Here is a 14528-nt window from a genome sequence, read left to right on the forward strand (position 1 = left end):
GCAAGTCTTTACTCAGCCGTGCCGGTCTCCTGCCTTCCTTTCCTGATGTCTCACACATGGGGATCGAGAGCTCTTCCGCTCTGTGGAAAGCATCTTTAAGGTAAAGATCTGCAAGCTCTGTTCTGCTCCTTTATCCCTGAGGGCAGTTTCCCAGGGGGGTCCCGTTGGCTAACTCCTTGAAGAGATGGAAGTTTGCTTTCCTAAAAGTCAGGGACCTGACTTTACTCTTCGCCTGTCCCGTATCCCTCAGGACAGAGAACTCCACCAGCGCATGACCACTGCAGCCCAGGCTGCCTCCAATCTTGACGTCTCTGATTAGCTCACTTGCCTTGGTGACCAACAGGTCCAGAAACGCATCCCCCCTGGTAGGGCTGTCTATTACCTGGCCTAAGAAGTTATACCTTCGTAAACGGCACCTCCGACGAGCCCCGCGGGAAAGCTCAGCACTGTGTTCAGGCCTTCCAATGCAGGAAACAGCCTCCCCCTCTCATAGCGTAAAAACTGTAATAAACCATCCAGTTATGAATTGCATCAGACACCCAGACCCTCGAGCTGGAATCACCCAAGAAGCAGCAGGTTTTACACCAGGAGCTGCTGCTTCCTTGTGATCTCAGTAAGAGAGACACGCCGACTCTCTAAGATGTCATTCGCAACTCTGTTACTTATAGCGCACGCTATTGGAAGAGATTAGCACAGATAATCCTACGTCCCTTCAGATGTGGAGAACCCTGAGCAGAGCAGCTTCACGCAGGACTCCGGCCACGCACAGCATGCCATGCAGACCCCGGTCGTAGAAAAGAAAAGAAAGAGTGCCCCCGTTTCAGTCATTCAAGCCACTTCAGGATTTTCCTGCAAGACGGCAATTCTGTTCATCATTTCTACGGTCACAGTAAAAGAAGCGCCCATGCGGACTTCTTGCTCGCAGGTGGCTTTCTCACCAGTACCAAGCGGGAGCTGCCTGCGGGTTCCTCGGTTACAATGAGCTGGCTGAATTTATCCTGCAGACCAGGGATTTATGCAGCGCAGCACAGCACGGCACAGGCCTGCGCCTTCTCAGATTAACTGGACAGTGGATCACTCAGTCCTCGAGGTACCACGGTCTTCTGGTCAGCACCACCACACCAGCCTGTCCTCAGGACTTACCTTTTTATCAGGGCCTTGCGGAAGGGACAGCTGTAGTCCTCTGCATTTCCGAGGGTGAATCCTCCCCCTGGTAGCTGCTTTGGCTCACCAAATGCCCACCTCCTGGGGCTCCCCCAAACACTTCCCCCAAGGAACACGTATGCTGTCTTTGTGCCATCCATCCCCCAAAACCTTTAGAAGCAAAAGACTTTGTGCTCGAACACCTCACAGTTGCCATCTGCAGCTGGAGCTGTCAGGAGAGTTGGAAAGGTCACTCCCCACACCTCACCGCTTTGCAGAGGCCTTTGCACACCCAGGCCCCTGTTAGGGTAGGGGCCAGTTGCCCCTGACCGGGATCTAACTGGGCCCTGTCGCAGCCAGAGGCTCAGTGCTCGGAGGAGCCATACGGCTCTGCCAGCACATCCCTGCTCCCCACAGTTTTCCTGAATGCTCTATCGGCCGTGCCCCCAAACTGAAGAAAGGTACCCGCCCAACTTTACCTCAGCCAAGGCACAAAACGAGAGAAAAACTCCCAGCCTTTTGAGAACTCTGACAGAGCTTTCCCAGAAAGAACACCTCCACAAAGACGACTGTCTCCACACGAGGCATTTGGGTGCTCTTTTTATTTCACTTTTACACACAAGGGTCTCCCGGTTTACAGCGGTACAGTTTAGAACTGCAGCACAACACAGCGTGAGGGTTTCCAAATATTCCGTGCCACGCTGCCTTCATTCAAACAATCCGTTATCATACGTGGGGGGACAGTCCTTCTTAAGAGGAATAGGTAAGACAATGCTCAAACACAGTTCGCAGAGTCGAAGGAGAAGGGGCAAAAAGGAGAATGCAAGTGCTCTAACGCAAACCCAGAAAATCGTATCGGGACAGCTTTCCACTCCCATCAGGGAGCCTTGGGATTTGGGAACAACAATGACAACACCAAACTCAGCGGCCCTTTTCCAAGGTCATCTCGATTCTACCTTCACACAAAGTCCTTTGAAGCGACTTGTGGAGTTTTCATACAATCCACCTGAAGACAACGAACACGTTTTCACAACTCTGTACAGTTACAGTCTATGCCAACACCGTTAGCGCTGCTGTATTGCCAAGGCAATCCCAAGGAGACTGCCCGCCCACCCCCCTCTCACGGGACAGAGGAAAATCTTGTTGCGTGTTTGGCTGCTCTCCCCTAGAGAAGATGGGACTGCTGTACTCAAAGGGTCAAAATACCCTTCTTGCCTGCTGAGCTGGAATTGCGTGCATCGCAACGGCTGGATGCGAGCAACTCCCTGCTTCACTGGGCAGCCTTTGTGCAGCATATGCAGACGCACAACGGCTGTCCGGACGGCCACAGTGACCGGGAGGCAAAACACACAGAGCCCACACATCTCAGACAGAGACGTCCAGAACCCAGAGGAGAAAGAGCCCCGTGCTTGCACCGCATTGTAACACAGTACTCACAACTTCCTTGCTTTCCTGACCCGGGAGGTGAGCTACGTGCATTTCAGCAAGCATGTGACTTCTCTCCCCGACCGTGCCGTTGCGTTACAGCACAGAATAAGAGGTCCACGGCCTTCCCTGACAGCAAGTGAGACGAGAACTTAGCCGGGGGCCCTGGAACTAACCCCACTCTCAAAGCATTTCAGAAACGGCTGTGACAGAGCTGAAACATAGTATTGCCTGACCGAGGGAGCCTTTAGTTTCTTTTGTTTGTTTGTTTGTTTGTTTGTTTGTTTGTTTGGAGGGGCAGACCACCTTTCTTCTGACTTGGAATCTGAGGGAAATCGGTGACGCCAATTGCAAATGCGGGTTGACTCTGGAGGAACCATTGCCACATGCTGTGGCCCGGATCCCTTCCCGCCAGGAGGCATGCAGCCTCTGGCTGTGCTGACTCCATGCTAGTTAAAGGAAAGGCTGTTGAACTGTTCTGCAGAGGGCGTGCCGGGGTTGTCTGGTGCCACGTCCTCTGCCGTGATAGGGCCACGGGGGAAATCTTGTTCGTCGTCGGTGCCCCCGCCCGTGGCACAGTGCTGTGGCGGCAGGCTGGGGAGGATGGGCTTCAGGAACTTGAACTCGCTGTTGCCCGAGCCCGTCGTGAGGCTGATCTCGTAGCAATAGGCGTGGGGCAGGGTCCCCGCAGTGGCTGCATCAGCCAGGCTGCTCTGCAAGTTGCCAGTGCCGTAAAGCACGTGCCCACCCTTCAGCTCCTTTCTCTTGCACACCTTATGAGCGATGAAGGCTGCTGTGGACGCAAGGAAGAGGAGCGAGACGAAGACCAATGAAATGATTAAATAGGTTGTCAGGGAGCCGCCCTCGTCCTCCGTGGCCAGGCTGCTGTGCCGTAGGCGCACATCTGAGAAGTCATTGAGCAGGAGTGCGCTCAGCGCCGCAGTGGCCGACAGTGGTGGCCGCCCATTGTCTCGCACCAGGACGACGAGCTTCTGCTTCACGGCATCCCTCTCCGTCACTGGCCTCCTCAGCCGCACCTCCCCGCTTTGGGCACCCACCGCAAAGAGCCCGGGGTCGGTGGCCCTCAGCAGGTGGTACGAGAGCCATGAGTTCTGCCCCGAGTCGGCGTCGACGGCCACCACTTTGGTGACGAGGTACCCCGCCTCAGCCGACATGGGCACCAGCTCGCTGGAGGGTGGGCTGCTGTCCTGCGCGGGGTGCAGCACCAGCGGCGCATTGTCATTCTCGTCCACCACGACAAGGCGGACAGTGACGTTGGCCCTGAGGGGAGGTGACCCCGCATCGGAGGCGCTCACCAAGACCTCCATCTGCCTCACCTGCTCGTAGTCCAGAGGCCGCAGCACAAACACGTGCCCGTTCTCAGAGTTCACAGAGAGGCAGGAGCAGGGAGGCCGCTCTGCAGAGTGGGCTGGGGCCAGGAAATAGGTCACCTTGGCATTGGGCCCCACATCAGCATCCGAGGCGCTGACGGCTCCAACGAGCGCCGTGGGGACATTGTTCTCACGCACGTACATGGTGTACGATGTCTGGTTGAAGACAGGTGCATTGTCGTTGACATCGGAGACGTCCACTGTGAAGGTCTGGGTCGTTGTGAGAGGAGGTGACCCTGCGTCTGCAGCCGTGACAGTGAGGACGTACCGAGCCGTCTCCTCCCGGTCCAGAGCGCTCACGGTCACCAGCTCGTAGTAATTCTTATAGGCCGGCCGCAGGGAGAACAACAGCTGGTCCTCAAGGGCACAGGAGATCTTCCCGTTGGCACCGGCATCCCGGTCCCTGACAGTAAAGAGGGCGACCACTGTCCCGGGTAATGCGTTCTCGGGGAGGGGGCTGCTGAAGGAACTGACCACCAGCTCCGGTGCATTGTCATTCACGTCCACCACCTCCACCAACACCTTGCAGATTGCCGAGAGGCCCCCGCCGTCTGTGGCCCGCACACTGAGCTCGTGATTCTCTGCCGCCTCAAAGTCCAGAGGCTTCGTGAGTTTAATTTCACCGCTCGTGGGGTCAATTGCGAATGCCGAGGGGCTCTGGCCCACTGCTTGGCTGAACTGATAGGCGATGTCCCCGTTAGCTCCCACATCCCGATCGCTTGCCACCACGCTGAGAACCACAGAGCCCTCTGGCGCGTTTTCCAAAACCTGCCCAACGTACACCTTCTGTGTGAAAACCGGAGCGTTGTCGTTGACATCTAGAACGACAATGTGGATTTGGGTGGTCCCGCTCCTGGGCGGAGAGCCTCCGTCCACGGCAATGAGACTGAAAGCCACCTCCGCCTGCTCCTCTCTGTCCAGCGCCTTTTCCAAGACCAGTTCAATATACTTGTCGTCCTCACTCCGACTCCCAAAGGAGACAGCAAAGTACTCGTTCTCGGGAGCGATGCTGTAAGCCTGGATGCTGTTGCTGCCAACATCCAGGTCCCGAGCCCCCTCCAGCGGGAAACGCGAGCCCGGGTCGCTCCTTTCCGGGATCGTAAAAGTGACTCGCTCCTCCGGGAAAACGGGCGAATGGTCATTGATGTCCTCCACGGCCACCTCGACCCGAAAGAACTGCAGGGGGTTTGCCAGCAGCAGCTCGAAGGGGAGCGTGCAGGTACCGGCCTGCCCGCACAGCTCCTCCCGGTCCAGCCTCTCCGCCACTACGAGGCGGCCGGTGCCGCGGTCTAAGCGAAAGTGCTGCCGGCCGTCCTCCGAGGCCAGGCGGGCGCGGCGAGCCGAGAGCTGCGCCGGGGCCAGCCCCGCGTCCTCCGCCACGTTGGCTACCACGGAGCCGCTCTCCGCCTCCTCGGCTACGGAGTAGCGCATGGGCTCGGCGCGAGCGTGCGGCAGGGAGAGGAAAGCAGAGAGACAAAGCACTTGCCTTGCGATCGCCATGTCGGGGCGGCGGACAGCCTCCGTCTCGCGGATCCTCCGCGGAAAGCGGCGCCCGGCAGCACGGCGGCGCGGCGGCGGGCGGGCGCCCTCCCTCTCGCCGAGCGCGGCTGGCGGCCCGGAGCGCGGCCGCCGTGGCCCGGCAGCGGATGGCACGGGGCACCGCTCGCCGCCGCCGCCCGGCTCGGCTCAGCTCGGCTCGGCTGGGCTGGGCTGGGCTGGGCTGGGCTGGGCTGGGCCGGGCTGAGCTCGGCCGCCTCCCCGCCCGCAGCCGCTCGGCGCCGCCTTGGCCGGGAGCACCACCCTGCGGCCCGCGGCGGGACTGCGCCCGCCGCCGCCCGCTGCCCGCGCTGCCGGCTCGCAGCGGCACACGGACCCGTGCGCACACGCGCGGCTGCCGGCCGCTCGCCCGCGTCGGGGCCCCGCGGCAGGACGCGCGCACACCGCGCCGGGGAGGGAAGCGCAGGGAAGGAGCGCCGAGCGTCCTGCGGGGCCGCCGCTTGAGCCCGAGCGCACGGGCAGCGCCGGCAGCTGCCCCGCGTCTCCCCCGCGTCTCCCCCCGCTCCCCGCTGCCCAGAGCCCGCGGGCAGGCGTGCGCGCTTGGCTCCCGGGAGGCAAAGCCGTGCCCTTGGGGAAACACGGCGGCGCGACAGGCACAAGGCGTTTCCCACGGCACGGTGGGGCGGAGGCTCGGCCCGGAGGGACTGAGCCGCCTTCCGCGGCCGGAGGAGCCGGGCAAGAGCCTCCGCGGGGGCAGCACGCAGGTAGCGGCACCGCCCGGCACTACATCTACTCGGGGATCTCAGGCTGAGGGCGGGGAACGGGGGCGGGACCCAGCAAGGCTCAGGCGTGGACGCGCCCGCCGGCCGGCCAGTCCGGCGGCTGAACGGGAGGAGGGGCTGCGCTCCGCGGGTTGGCTTCCCTCTCGCCAGCGGGCTGCGAGCCGCACAGCGGTTCCCCGTCCTTGCCCGCCCCCGCCTCGGCGCGGCTCTGCGGGCCGGGCAGGACGGGCCTCAGGAACTGGAACTGGCTCCTCCCCGAGCCGGTGGTCAGGCACGCTTCGTAGCGGTAAGCCGCCGAGAGAGTGCCCGTGCCGGCCACGTCCGCGCCGCCGGTGGCGAAGTCGCCGTCAGCGTAGCAGCGGGCAGAGGGGGGCGACAGGCGTGCCCGGAGGCGAGCCTTGCAGAGCTTGGCCGCCGAAAAGGCGAGGACGGACAGGAGGAAGAGCGACGAGACGCAGCCCAGGGAGGCGATGAGGTAGGCGGTGAGCAGGTCCTCCTCGCCCGCCTGCGGCTGCTGCTGCGGCCTCCCCGCAGGGGCGTGGTTGAGCTGGAGGAAGGCGTCGGGGAAGCCGTCCACCAGGGCGATGCCGAGGGTGGCGGTGGCGGAGCGCGGCGGCTGCCCGCGGTCTCGCACCAGCACGACGAGCCTCTGCCGGGGCGCGTCGCGCTCCGCCACGGCCCGCGCCGTGCGCACCTCGCCGCTGTGCAGCCCCACGCGGAACAGCCCCGGCTCCGTCGCCTTGGCCAGCTCGTACGACAGCCACGCGTTCTGACCCGCGTCCGCGTCCACCGCCACCACCTTGGCCACCAGCGCCCCGGGCTCCGCCGAGCGCGGCGCCAGCTCCACGCCCGACCAGCCCGCGCCCGGCGCCGCCGCCGCCGCCGCCGGCGGGTACAGCACCTGCGGCGCGTTGTCGTTCTCGTCCACGATCACGAGCCGCACCGACACGTTGCTGCTCAGCGCCGGCGCGCCGCCGTCCTCCGCCCGCACCCACAGCCCCACCTCGCGCACCTCCTCGTAGTCGAAGGAGCGCAGCGCGTACAGCGCGCCCGTCTCCGCCTGCACCGACACGTAGGACGAGAGCGGCGCGCCCCGCACCCGCCCCTCCGACAGCCGGTACCGCACGCGCGCGTTCTGCCCCCAGTCCGCGTCCGCCGCCCGCACCGTCAGCACCAGCGCGCCCGCCGCGTTGTTCTCGGGCACACGGGCGCTGTAGCGCGCCCCCGCGAACACCGGCGCGTTGTCGTTCACGTCCAGCACCCGCAGCGCCAGCACCGCGCTGCTCCACAGCGCCGGCGACCCGCCGTCCGCCGCCCGCACCGTCACGTTGTACTCCGCCACCTCCTCCCGGTCCAGCTCCCTCGCCGTCACCACGCGGTAGTAATTATCAAACGACTTCTCCAGCCGGAACGGGAGGCTCTCGCCGATGCTGCACCGCACCTCGCCGTTCGCCCCCGAGTCCCGGTCCTGCACGTGCAGCAGGGCCACCACCGTCCCCGGCGGCGCGTCCTCAGAGATCGCGCTCAGCGACGACCGCACCGAAATCTCGGGCGCGTTGTCGTTCACGTCCGTCACCGCGATCGCGACTTTCGCCGTGTCGGAAAGGCCCCCGCCATCATGTGCCTGCACCTCCAGCTCGTAGGAGTCGCCTTCCTCGAAGTCCAGGCTCCGCAGCAGCGTGATCGCTCCCGTCCCGGCCTCCAGCTGGAAAATCTGCGAGGCTTTCACAGAAACCGTTTGATACGAATACTTTACGTCGCCGTTCAGCCCCTCGTCGGCGTCGGTGGCCGTGAGGGTGACGAGGGCGGAGCCCACGGGCACGTCCTCCGGCACACGCACCGTGTACTCCGCCTGGCTGAACACGGGCGCGTTGTCGTTCGCGTCCAGCACCGCCACGCGGATCCGCGCCGTGCCCGTCCGCGCCGGCTCCCCGCCGTCGCTCGCCCTCAGCACCAGCTCGTGAAACGCCGCCGCCTCCCGGTCCAGCGCCTTCGCCAGCACCAGCTCGGGACGCTGGTCCCCGCCGGGGCCCGCCTGCACGGCCAGCGAGAAGTGCTCGTCGCCGCTCAGCTCGTAGCTCTGCACCGAATTCCGTCCCGCGTCCGGGTCGTGAGCCCTGGCCAGGGGAAACCGCGACCCCGGGGCGGTCGTCTCGCCCATTCTCAGTTCTTTTTCTGCCTCTCGGAAGCTGGGCGCGTTGTCGTTAATGTCCGTGATCTCCACTTCGATTCCGTAAATCTTTATTTCCCCCTCCACTATCACCTCACAGCGCAGCTCGCATTGCTGCACACTCTCGCACAGCTGCTCTCTGTCTATCCTCTCCGCCGTCACCAAATGTCCCGTCTTCCCGTGAAGAGCGAAATACTGCGTCCTACCTCTGCCCACGATACGGACGCCGCGGTCGCGGGGCGCCGGCAGGTCCAGCCCCAGGTCCTTGGCCACGTCGCCCACGAACGAGCCCTTCGGCATCTCCTCGGGAACCGCGTAGCGCAGCTGCCCCCACGCCGCCTCCCACGCCGCCGCCAGGACGCACCACAGCAGGGCTCGCTCCCGCCGGCCACAGCGCCCTCCTCTCTCCGCCATCGCAAAGCCCGGCAGCAGCCGCCCGCTCGCCCCTCCGCCCACCGGAGCCGGCCTGCGGGTCACCGCTGTCGCCGCGCTCCTCCCGCCGAGCCTTCCCCCGAGCAGCCCGGCTCGGCTCGCTCCCGCCGCGCCGCTTCGGGCTCGGACCTTGCAGCCCCGCGGCTCGCTCGCCGGCTCGCCGTTGCTCCGGCGGCCGCCGCCCGCCTTTCGGCCTACCGTGAGCCAACAGCGACGCTCGCAGCCGCAGGCAGCAACTGCAGCGCTCGGGCGCTGGGAAGCGGCCCTCCGCCTCGCCGGCTTCCCACTCCTGCCCAGCGAACAGCGCCTGCGGCAGCCCCGCGCTTGCGGTCACCCCTGATGACAGGGCTGACAGATTCACGGCACACGCATGCATTCAGGAGAGTCTCTCTGACAAGTCCTGCCCACCGCAGTGCTTCACGGAATGACAGAATGATAGACGAGAGTCAGAGAATCAGAGAATCGGAGAATATTGGAAGAGATTAGCACAGATAATCCTACGTCCCTTCAGATGTGGAGAACCCTGAGCAGAGCAGCTTCACGCAGGACTCCGGCCACGCACAGCATGCCATGCAGACCCCGGTCGTAGAAAAGAAAAGAAAGAGTGCCCCCGTTTCAGTCATTCAAGCCACTTCAGGATTTTCCTGCAAGACGGCAATTCTGTTCATCATTTCTACGGTCACAGTAAAAGAAGCGCCCATGCGGACTTCTTGCTCGCAGGTGGCTTTCTCACCAGTACCAAGCGGGAGCTGCCTGCGGGTTCCTCGGTTACAATGAGCTGGCTGAATTTATCCTGCAGACCAGGGATTTATGCAGCGCAGCACAGCACGGCACAGGCCTGCGCCTTCTCAGATTAACTGGACAGTGGATCACTCAGTCCTCGAGGTACCACGGTCTTCTGGTCAGCACCACCACACCAGCCTGTCCTCAGGACTTACCTTTTTATCAGGGCCTTGCGGAAGGGACAGCTGTAGTCCTCTGCATTTCCGAGGGTGAATCCTCCCCCTGGTAGCTGCTTTGGCTCACCAAATGCCCACCTCCTGGGGCTCCCCCAAACACTTCCCCCAAGGAACACGTATGCTGTCTTTGTGCCATCCATCCCCCAAAACCTTTAGAAGCAAAAGACTTTGTGCTCGAACACCTCACAGTTGCCATCTGCAGCTGGAGCTGTCAGGAGAGTTGGAAAGGTCACTCCCCACACCTCACCGCTTTGCAGAGGCCTTTGCACACCCAGGCCCCTGTTAGGGTAGGGGCCAGTTGCCCCTGACCGGGATCTAACTGGGCCCTGTCGCAGCCAGAGGCTCAGTGCTCGGAGGAGCCATACGGCTCTGCCAGCACATCCCTGCTCCCCACAGTTTTCCTGAATGCTCTATCGGCCGTGCCCCCAAACTGAAGAAAGGTACCCGCCCAACTTTACCTCAGCCAAGGCACAAAACGAGAGAAAAACTCCCAGCCTTTTGAGAACTCTGACAGAGCTTTCCCAGAAAGAACACCTCCACAAAGACGACTGTCTCCACACGAGGCATTTGGGTGCTCTTTTTATTTCACTTTTACACACAAGGGTCTCCCGGTTTACAGCGGTACAGTTTAGAACTGCAGCACAACACAGCGTGAGGGTTTCCAAATATTCCGTGCCACGCTGCCTTCATTCAAACAATCCGTTATCATACGTGGGGGGACAGTCCTTCTTAAGAGGAATAGGTAAGACAATGCTCAAACACAGTTCGCAGAGTCGAAGGAGAAGGGGCAAAAAGGAGAATGCAAGTGCTCTAACGCAAACCCAGAAAATCGTATCGGGACAGCTTTCCACTCCCATCAGGGAGCCTTGGGATTTGGGAACAACAATGACGACACCAAACTCAGCGGCCCTTTTCCAAGGTCATCTCGATTCTACCTTCACACAAAGTCCTTTGAAGCGACTTGTGGAGTTTTCATACAATCCACCTGAAGACAACGAACACGTTTTCACAACTCTGTACAGTTACAGTCTATGCCAACACCGTTAGCGCTGCTGTATTGCCAAGGCAATCCCAAGGAGACTGCCCGCCCACCCCCCTCTCACGGGACAGAGGAAAATCTTGTTGCGTGTTTGGCTGCTCTCCCCTAGAGAAGATGGGACTGCTGTACTCAAAGGGTCAAAATACCCTTCTTGCCTGCTGAGCTGGAATTGCGTGCATCGCAACGGCTGGATGCGAGCAACTCCCTGCTTCACTGGGCAGCCTTTGTGCAGCATATGCAGACGCACAACGGCTGTCCGGACGGCCACAGTGACCGGGAGGCAAAACACACAGAGCCCACACATCTCAGACAGAGACGTCCAGAACCCAGAGGAGAAAGAGCCCCGTGCTTGCACCGCATTGTAACACAGTACTCACAACTTCCTTGCTTTCCTGACCCGGGAGGTGAGCTACGTGCATTTCAGCAAGCATGTGACTTCTCTCCCCGACCGTGCCGTTGCGTTACAGCACAGAATAAGAGGTCCACGGCCTTGCCTGACAGCAAGTGAGACGAGAACTTAGCCGGGGGCCCTGGAACTAACCCCACCCTCAAAGCATTTCAGAAACGGCTGTGACAGAGCTGAAACATAGTATTGCCTGACCGAGGGAGCCTTTAGTTTCTTTTGTTTGTTTGTTTGTTTGTTTGTTTGTTTGGAGGGGCAGACCACCTTTCTTCTGACTTGGAATCTGAGGGAAATCGGTGACGCCAATTGCAAATGCGGGTTGACTCTGGAGGAACCATTGCCACATGCTGTGGCCCGGATCCCTTCCCGCCAGGAGGCATGCAGCCTCTGGCTGTGCTGACTCCATGCTAGTTAAAGGAAAGGCTGTTGAACTGTTCTGCAGAGGGCGTGCCGGGGTTGTCTGGTGCCACGTCCTCTGCCGTGATAGGGCCACGGGGGAAATCTTGTTCGTCGTCGGTGCCCCCGCCCGTGGCACAGTGCTGTGGCGGCAGGCTGGGGAGGATGGGCTTCAGGAACTTGAACTCGCTGTTGCCCGAGCCCGTCGTGAGGCTGATCTCGTAGCAATAGGCGTGGGGCAGGGTCCCCGCAGTGGCTGCATCAGCCAGGCTGCTCTGCAAGTTGCCAGTGCCGTAAAGCACGTGCCCACCCTTCAGCTCCTTTCTCTTGCACACCTTATGAGCGATGAAGGCTGCTGTGGACGCAAGGAAGAGGAGCGAGACGAAGACCAATGAAATGATTAAATAGGTTGTCAGGGAGCCGCCCTCGTCCTCCGTGGCCAGGCTGCTGTGCCGTAGGCGCACATCTGAGAAGTCATTGAGCAGGAGTGCGCTCAGCGCCGCAGTGGCCGACAGTGGTGGCCGCCCATTGTCTCGCACCAGGACGACGAGCTTCTGCTTCACGGCATCCCTCTCCGTCACTGGCCTCCTCAGCCGCACCTCCCCGCTTTGGGCACCCACCGCAAAGAGCCCGGGGTCGGTGGCCCTCAGCAGGTGGTACGAGAGCCATGAGTTCTGCCCCGAGTCGGCGTCGACGGCCACCACTTTGGTGACGAGGTACCCCGCCTCAGCCGACATGGGCACCAGCTCGCTGGAGGGTGGGCTGCTGTCCTGCGCAGGGTGCAGCACCAGCGGCGCATTGTCATTCTCGTCCACCACGACAAGGCGGACAGTGACGTTGGCCCTGAGGGGAGGTGACCCCGCATCGGAGGCGCTCACCAAGACCTCCATCTGCCTCACCTGCTCGTAGTCCAGAGGCCGCAGCACAAACACGTGCCCGTTCTCAGAGTTCACAGAGAGGCAGGAGCAGGGAGGCCGCTCTGCAGAGTGGGCTGGGGCCAGGAAATAGGTCACCTTGGCATTGGGCCCCACATCAGCATCCGAGGCGCTGACGGCTCCAACGAGCGCCGTGGGGACATTGTTCTCACGCACGTACATGGTGTACGATGTCTGGTTGAAGACAGGTGCATTGTCGTTGACATCGGAGACGTCCACCGTGAAGGTCTGGGTCGTTGTGAGAGGAGGTGACCCTGCGTCTGCAGCCGTGACAGTGAGGACGTACCGAGCCGTCTCCTCCCGGTCCAGAGCGCTCACGGTCACCAGCTCGTAGTAATTCTTATAGGCCGGCCGCAGGGAGAACAACAGCTGGTCCTCAAGGGCACAGGAGATCTTCCCGTTGGCACCGGCATCCCGGTCCCTGACAGTAAAGAGGGCGACCACTGTCCCGGGTAATGCGTTCTCGGGGAGGGGGCTGCTGAAGGAACTGACCACCAGCTCCGGTGCATTGTCATTCACGTCCACCACCTCCACCAACACCTTGCAGATTGCCGAGAGGCCCCCGCCGTCTGTGGCCCGCACACTGAGCTCGTGATTCTCTGCCGCCTCAAAGTCCAGAGGCTTCGTGAGTTTAATTTCACCGCTCGTGGGGTCAATTGCGAATGCCGAGGGGCTCTGGCCCACTGCTTGGCTGAACTGATAGGCGATGTCCCCGTTAGCTCCCACATCCCGATCGCTTGCCACCACGCTGAGAACCACAGAGCCCTCTGGCGCGTTTTCCAAAACCTGCCCAACGTACACCTTCTGTGTGAAAACCGGAGCGTTGTCGTTGACATCTAGAACGACAATGTGGATTTGGGTGGTCCCGCTCCTGGGCGGAGAGCCTCCGTCCACGGCAATGAGACTGAAAGCCACCTCCGCCTGCTCCTCTCTGTCCAGCGCCTTTTCCAAGACCAGTTCAATATACTTGTCGTCCTCACTCCGACTCCCAAAGGAGACAGCAAAGTACTCGTTCTCGGGAGCGATGCTGTAAGCCTGGATGCTGTTGCTGCCAACATCCAGGTCCCGAGCCCCCTCCAGCGGGAAACGCGAGCCCGGGTCGCTCCTTTCCGGGATCGTAAAAGTGACTCGCTCCTCCGGGAAAACGGGCGAATGGTCATTGATGTCCTCCACGGCCACCTCGACCCGAAAGAACTGCAGGGGGTTTGCCAGCAGCAGCTCGAAGGGGAGCGTGCAGGTACCGGCCTGCCCGCACAGCTCCTCCCGGTCCAGCCTCTCCGCCACTACGAGGCGGCCGGTGCCGCGGTCTAAGCGAAAGTGCTGCCGGCCGTCCTCCGAGGCCAGGCGGGCGCGGCGAGCCGAGAGCTGCGCCGGGGCCAGCCCCGCGTCCTCCGCCACGTTGGCTACCACGGAGCCGCTCTCCGCCTCCTCGGCTACGGAGTAGCGCATGGGCTCGGCGCGAGCGTGCGGCAGGGAGAGGAAAGCAGAGAGACAAAGCACTTGCCTTGCGATCGCCATGTCGGGGCGGCGGACAGCCTCCGTCTCGCGGATCCTCCGCGGAAAGCGGCGCCCGGCAGCACGGCGGCGCGGCGGCGGGCGGGCGCCCTCCCTCTCGCCGAGCGCGGCTGGCGGCCCGGAGCGCGGCCGCCGTGGCCCGGCAGCGGATGGCACGGGGCACCGCTCGCCGCCGCCGCCCGGCTCGGCTCAGCTCGGCTCGGCTGGGCTGGGCTGGGCTGGGCTGGGCTGGGCTGGGCCGGGCTGAGCTCGGCCGCCTCCCCGCCCGCAGCCGCTCGGCGCCGCCTTGGCCGGGAGCACCACCCTGCGGCCCGCGGCGGGACTGCGCCCGCCGCCGCCCGCTGCCCGCGCTGCCGGCTCGCAGCGGCACACGGACCCGTGCGCACACGCGCGGCTGCCGGCCGCTCGCCCGCGTCGGGGCCCCGCGGCAGGACGCGCGCA

At 62.6% G+C, this 14528-nt stretch overlaps 2 protein-coding genes and 1 pseudogene across 2 annotated transcripts; all 3 read right to left on the reverse strand.

Moving 5' to 3' along the window:
• Window positions 1-1730: 1730 nt before the first annotated feature.
• LOC143165978 (protocadherin beta-15-like) lies at window positions 1731-5507 on the reverse strand. Its single transcript, XM_076349900.1, has one exon. The coding sequence runs from the start codon at window positions 5457-5459 to the stop codon at window positions 3018-3020; it is 2442 nt and encodes an 813-aa protein (XP_076206015.1). The 5' UTR covers window positions 5460-5507; the 3' UTR covers window positions 1731-3017.
• A 792-nt stretch (window positions 5508-6299) lies between these two features.
• On the reverse strand, window positions 6300-8822 carry LOC143166255 (protocadherin gamma-A12 pseudogene; annotated as a pseudogene).
• A 1543-nt stretch (window positions 8823-10365) lies between these two features.
• On the reverse strand, window positions 10366-14138 carry LOC143165976 (protocadherin beta-15-like). Its single transcript, XM_076349898.1, has one exon. The coding sequence runs from the start codon at window positions 14088-14090 to the stop codon at window positions 11649-11651; it is 2442 nt and encodes an 813-aa protein (XP_076206013.1). The 5' UTR covers window positions 14091-14138; the 3' UTR covers window positions 10366-11648.
• Window positions 14139-14528: the final 390 nt, after the last annotated feature.

The sequence above is a fragment of the Aptenodytes patagonicus genome, chromosome 12 (assembly GCF_965638725.1).
Source record: "Aptenodytes patagonicus chromosome 12, bAptPat1.pri.cur, whole genome shotgun sequence".
In the NCBI taxonomy this organism is placed as follows: Eukaryota; Metazoa; Chordata; class Aves; order Sphenisciformes; family Spheniscidae; genus Aptenodytes; species Aptenodytes patagonicus.

Bases quoted from the DNA above. Each gene is read 5' to 3' on its own strand.
- LOC143165978 (XM_076349900.1), bottom strand. From the start codon at position 5,459: ATGGCGATCGCAAGGCAAGTGCTTTGTCTCTCTGCTTTCCTCTCCCTG.
- LOC143165976 (XM_076349898.1), bottom strand. From the start codon at position 14,090: ATGGCGATCGCAAGGCAAGTGCTTTGTCTCTCTGCTTTCCTCTCCCTG.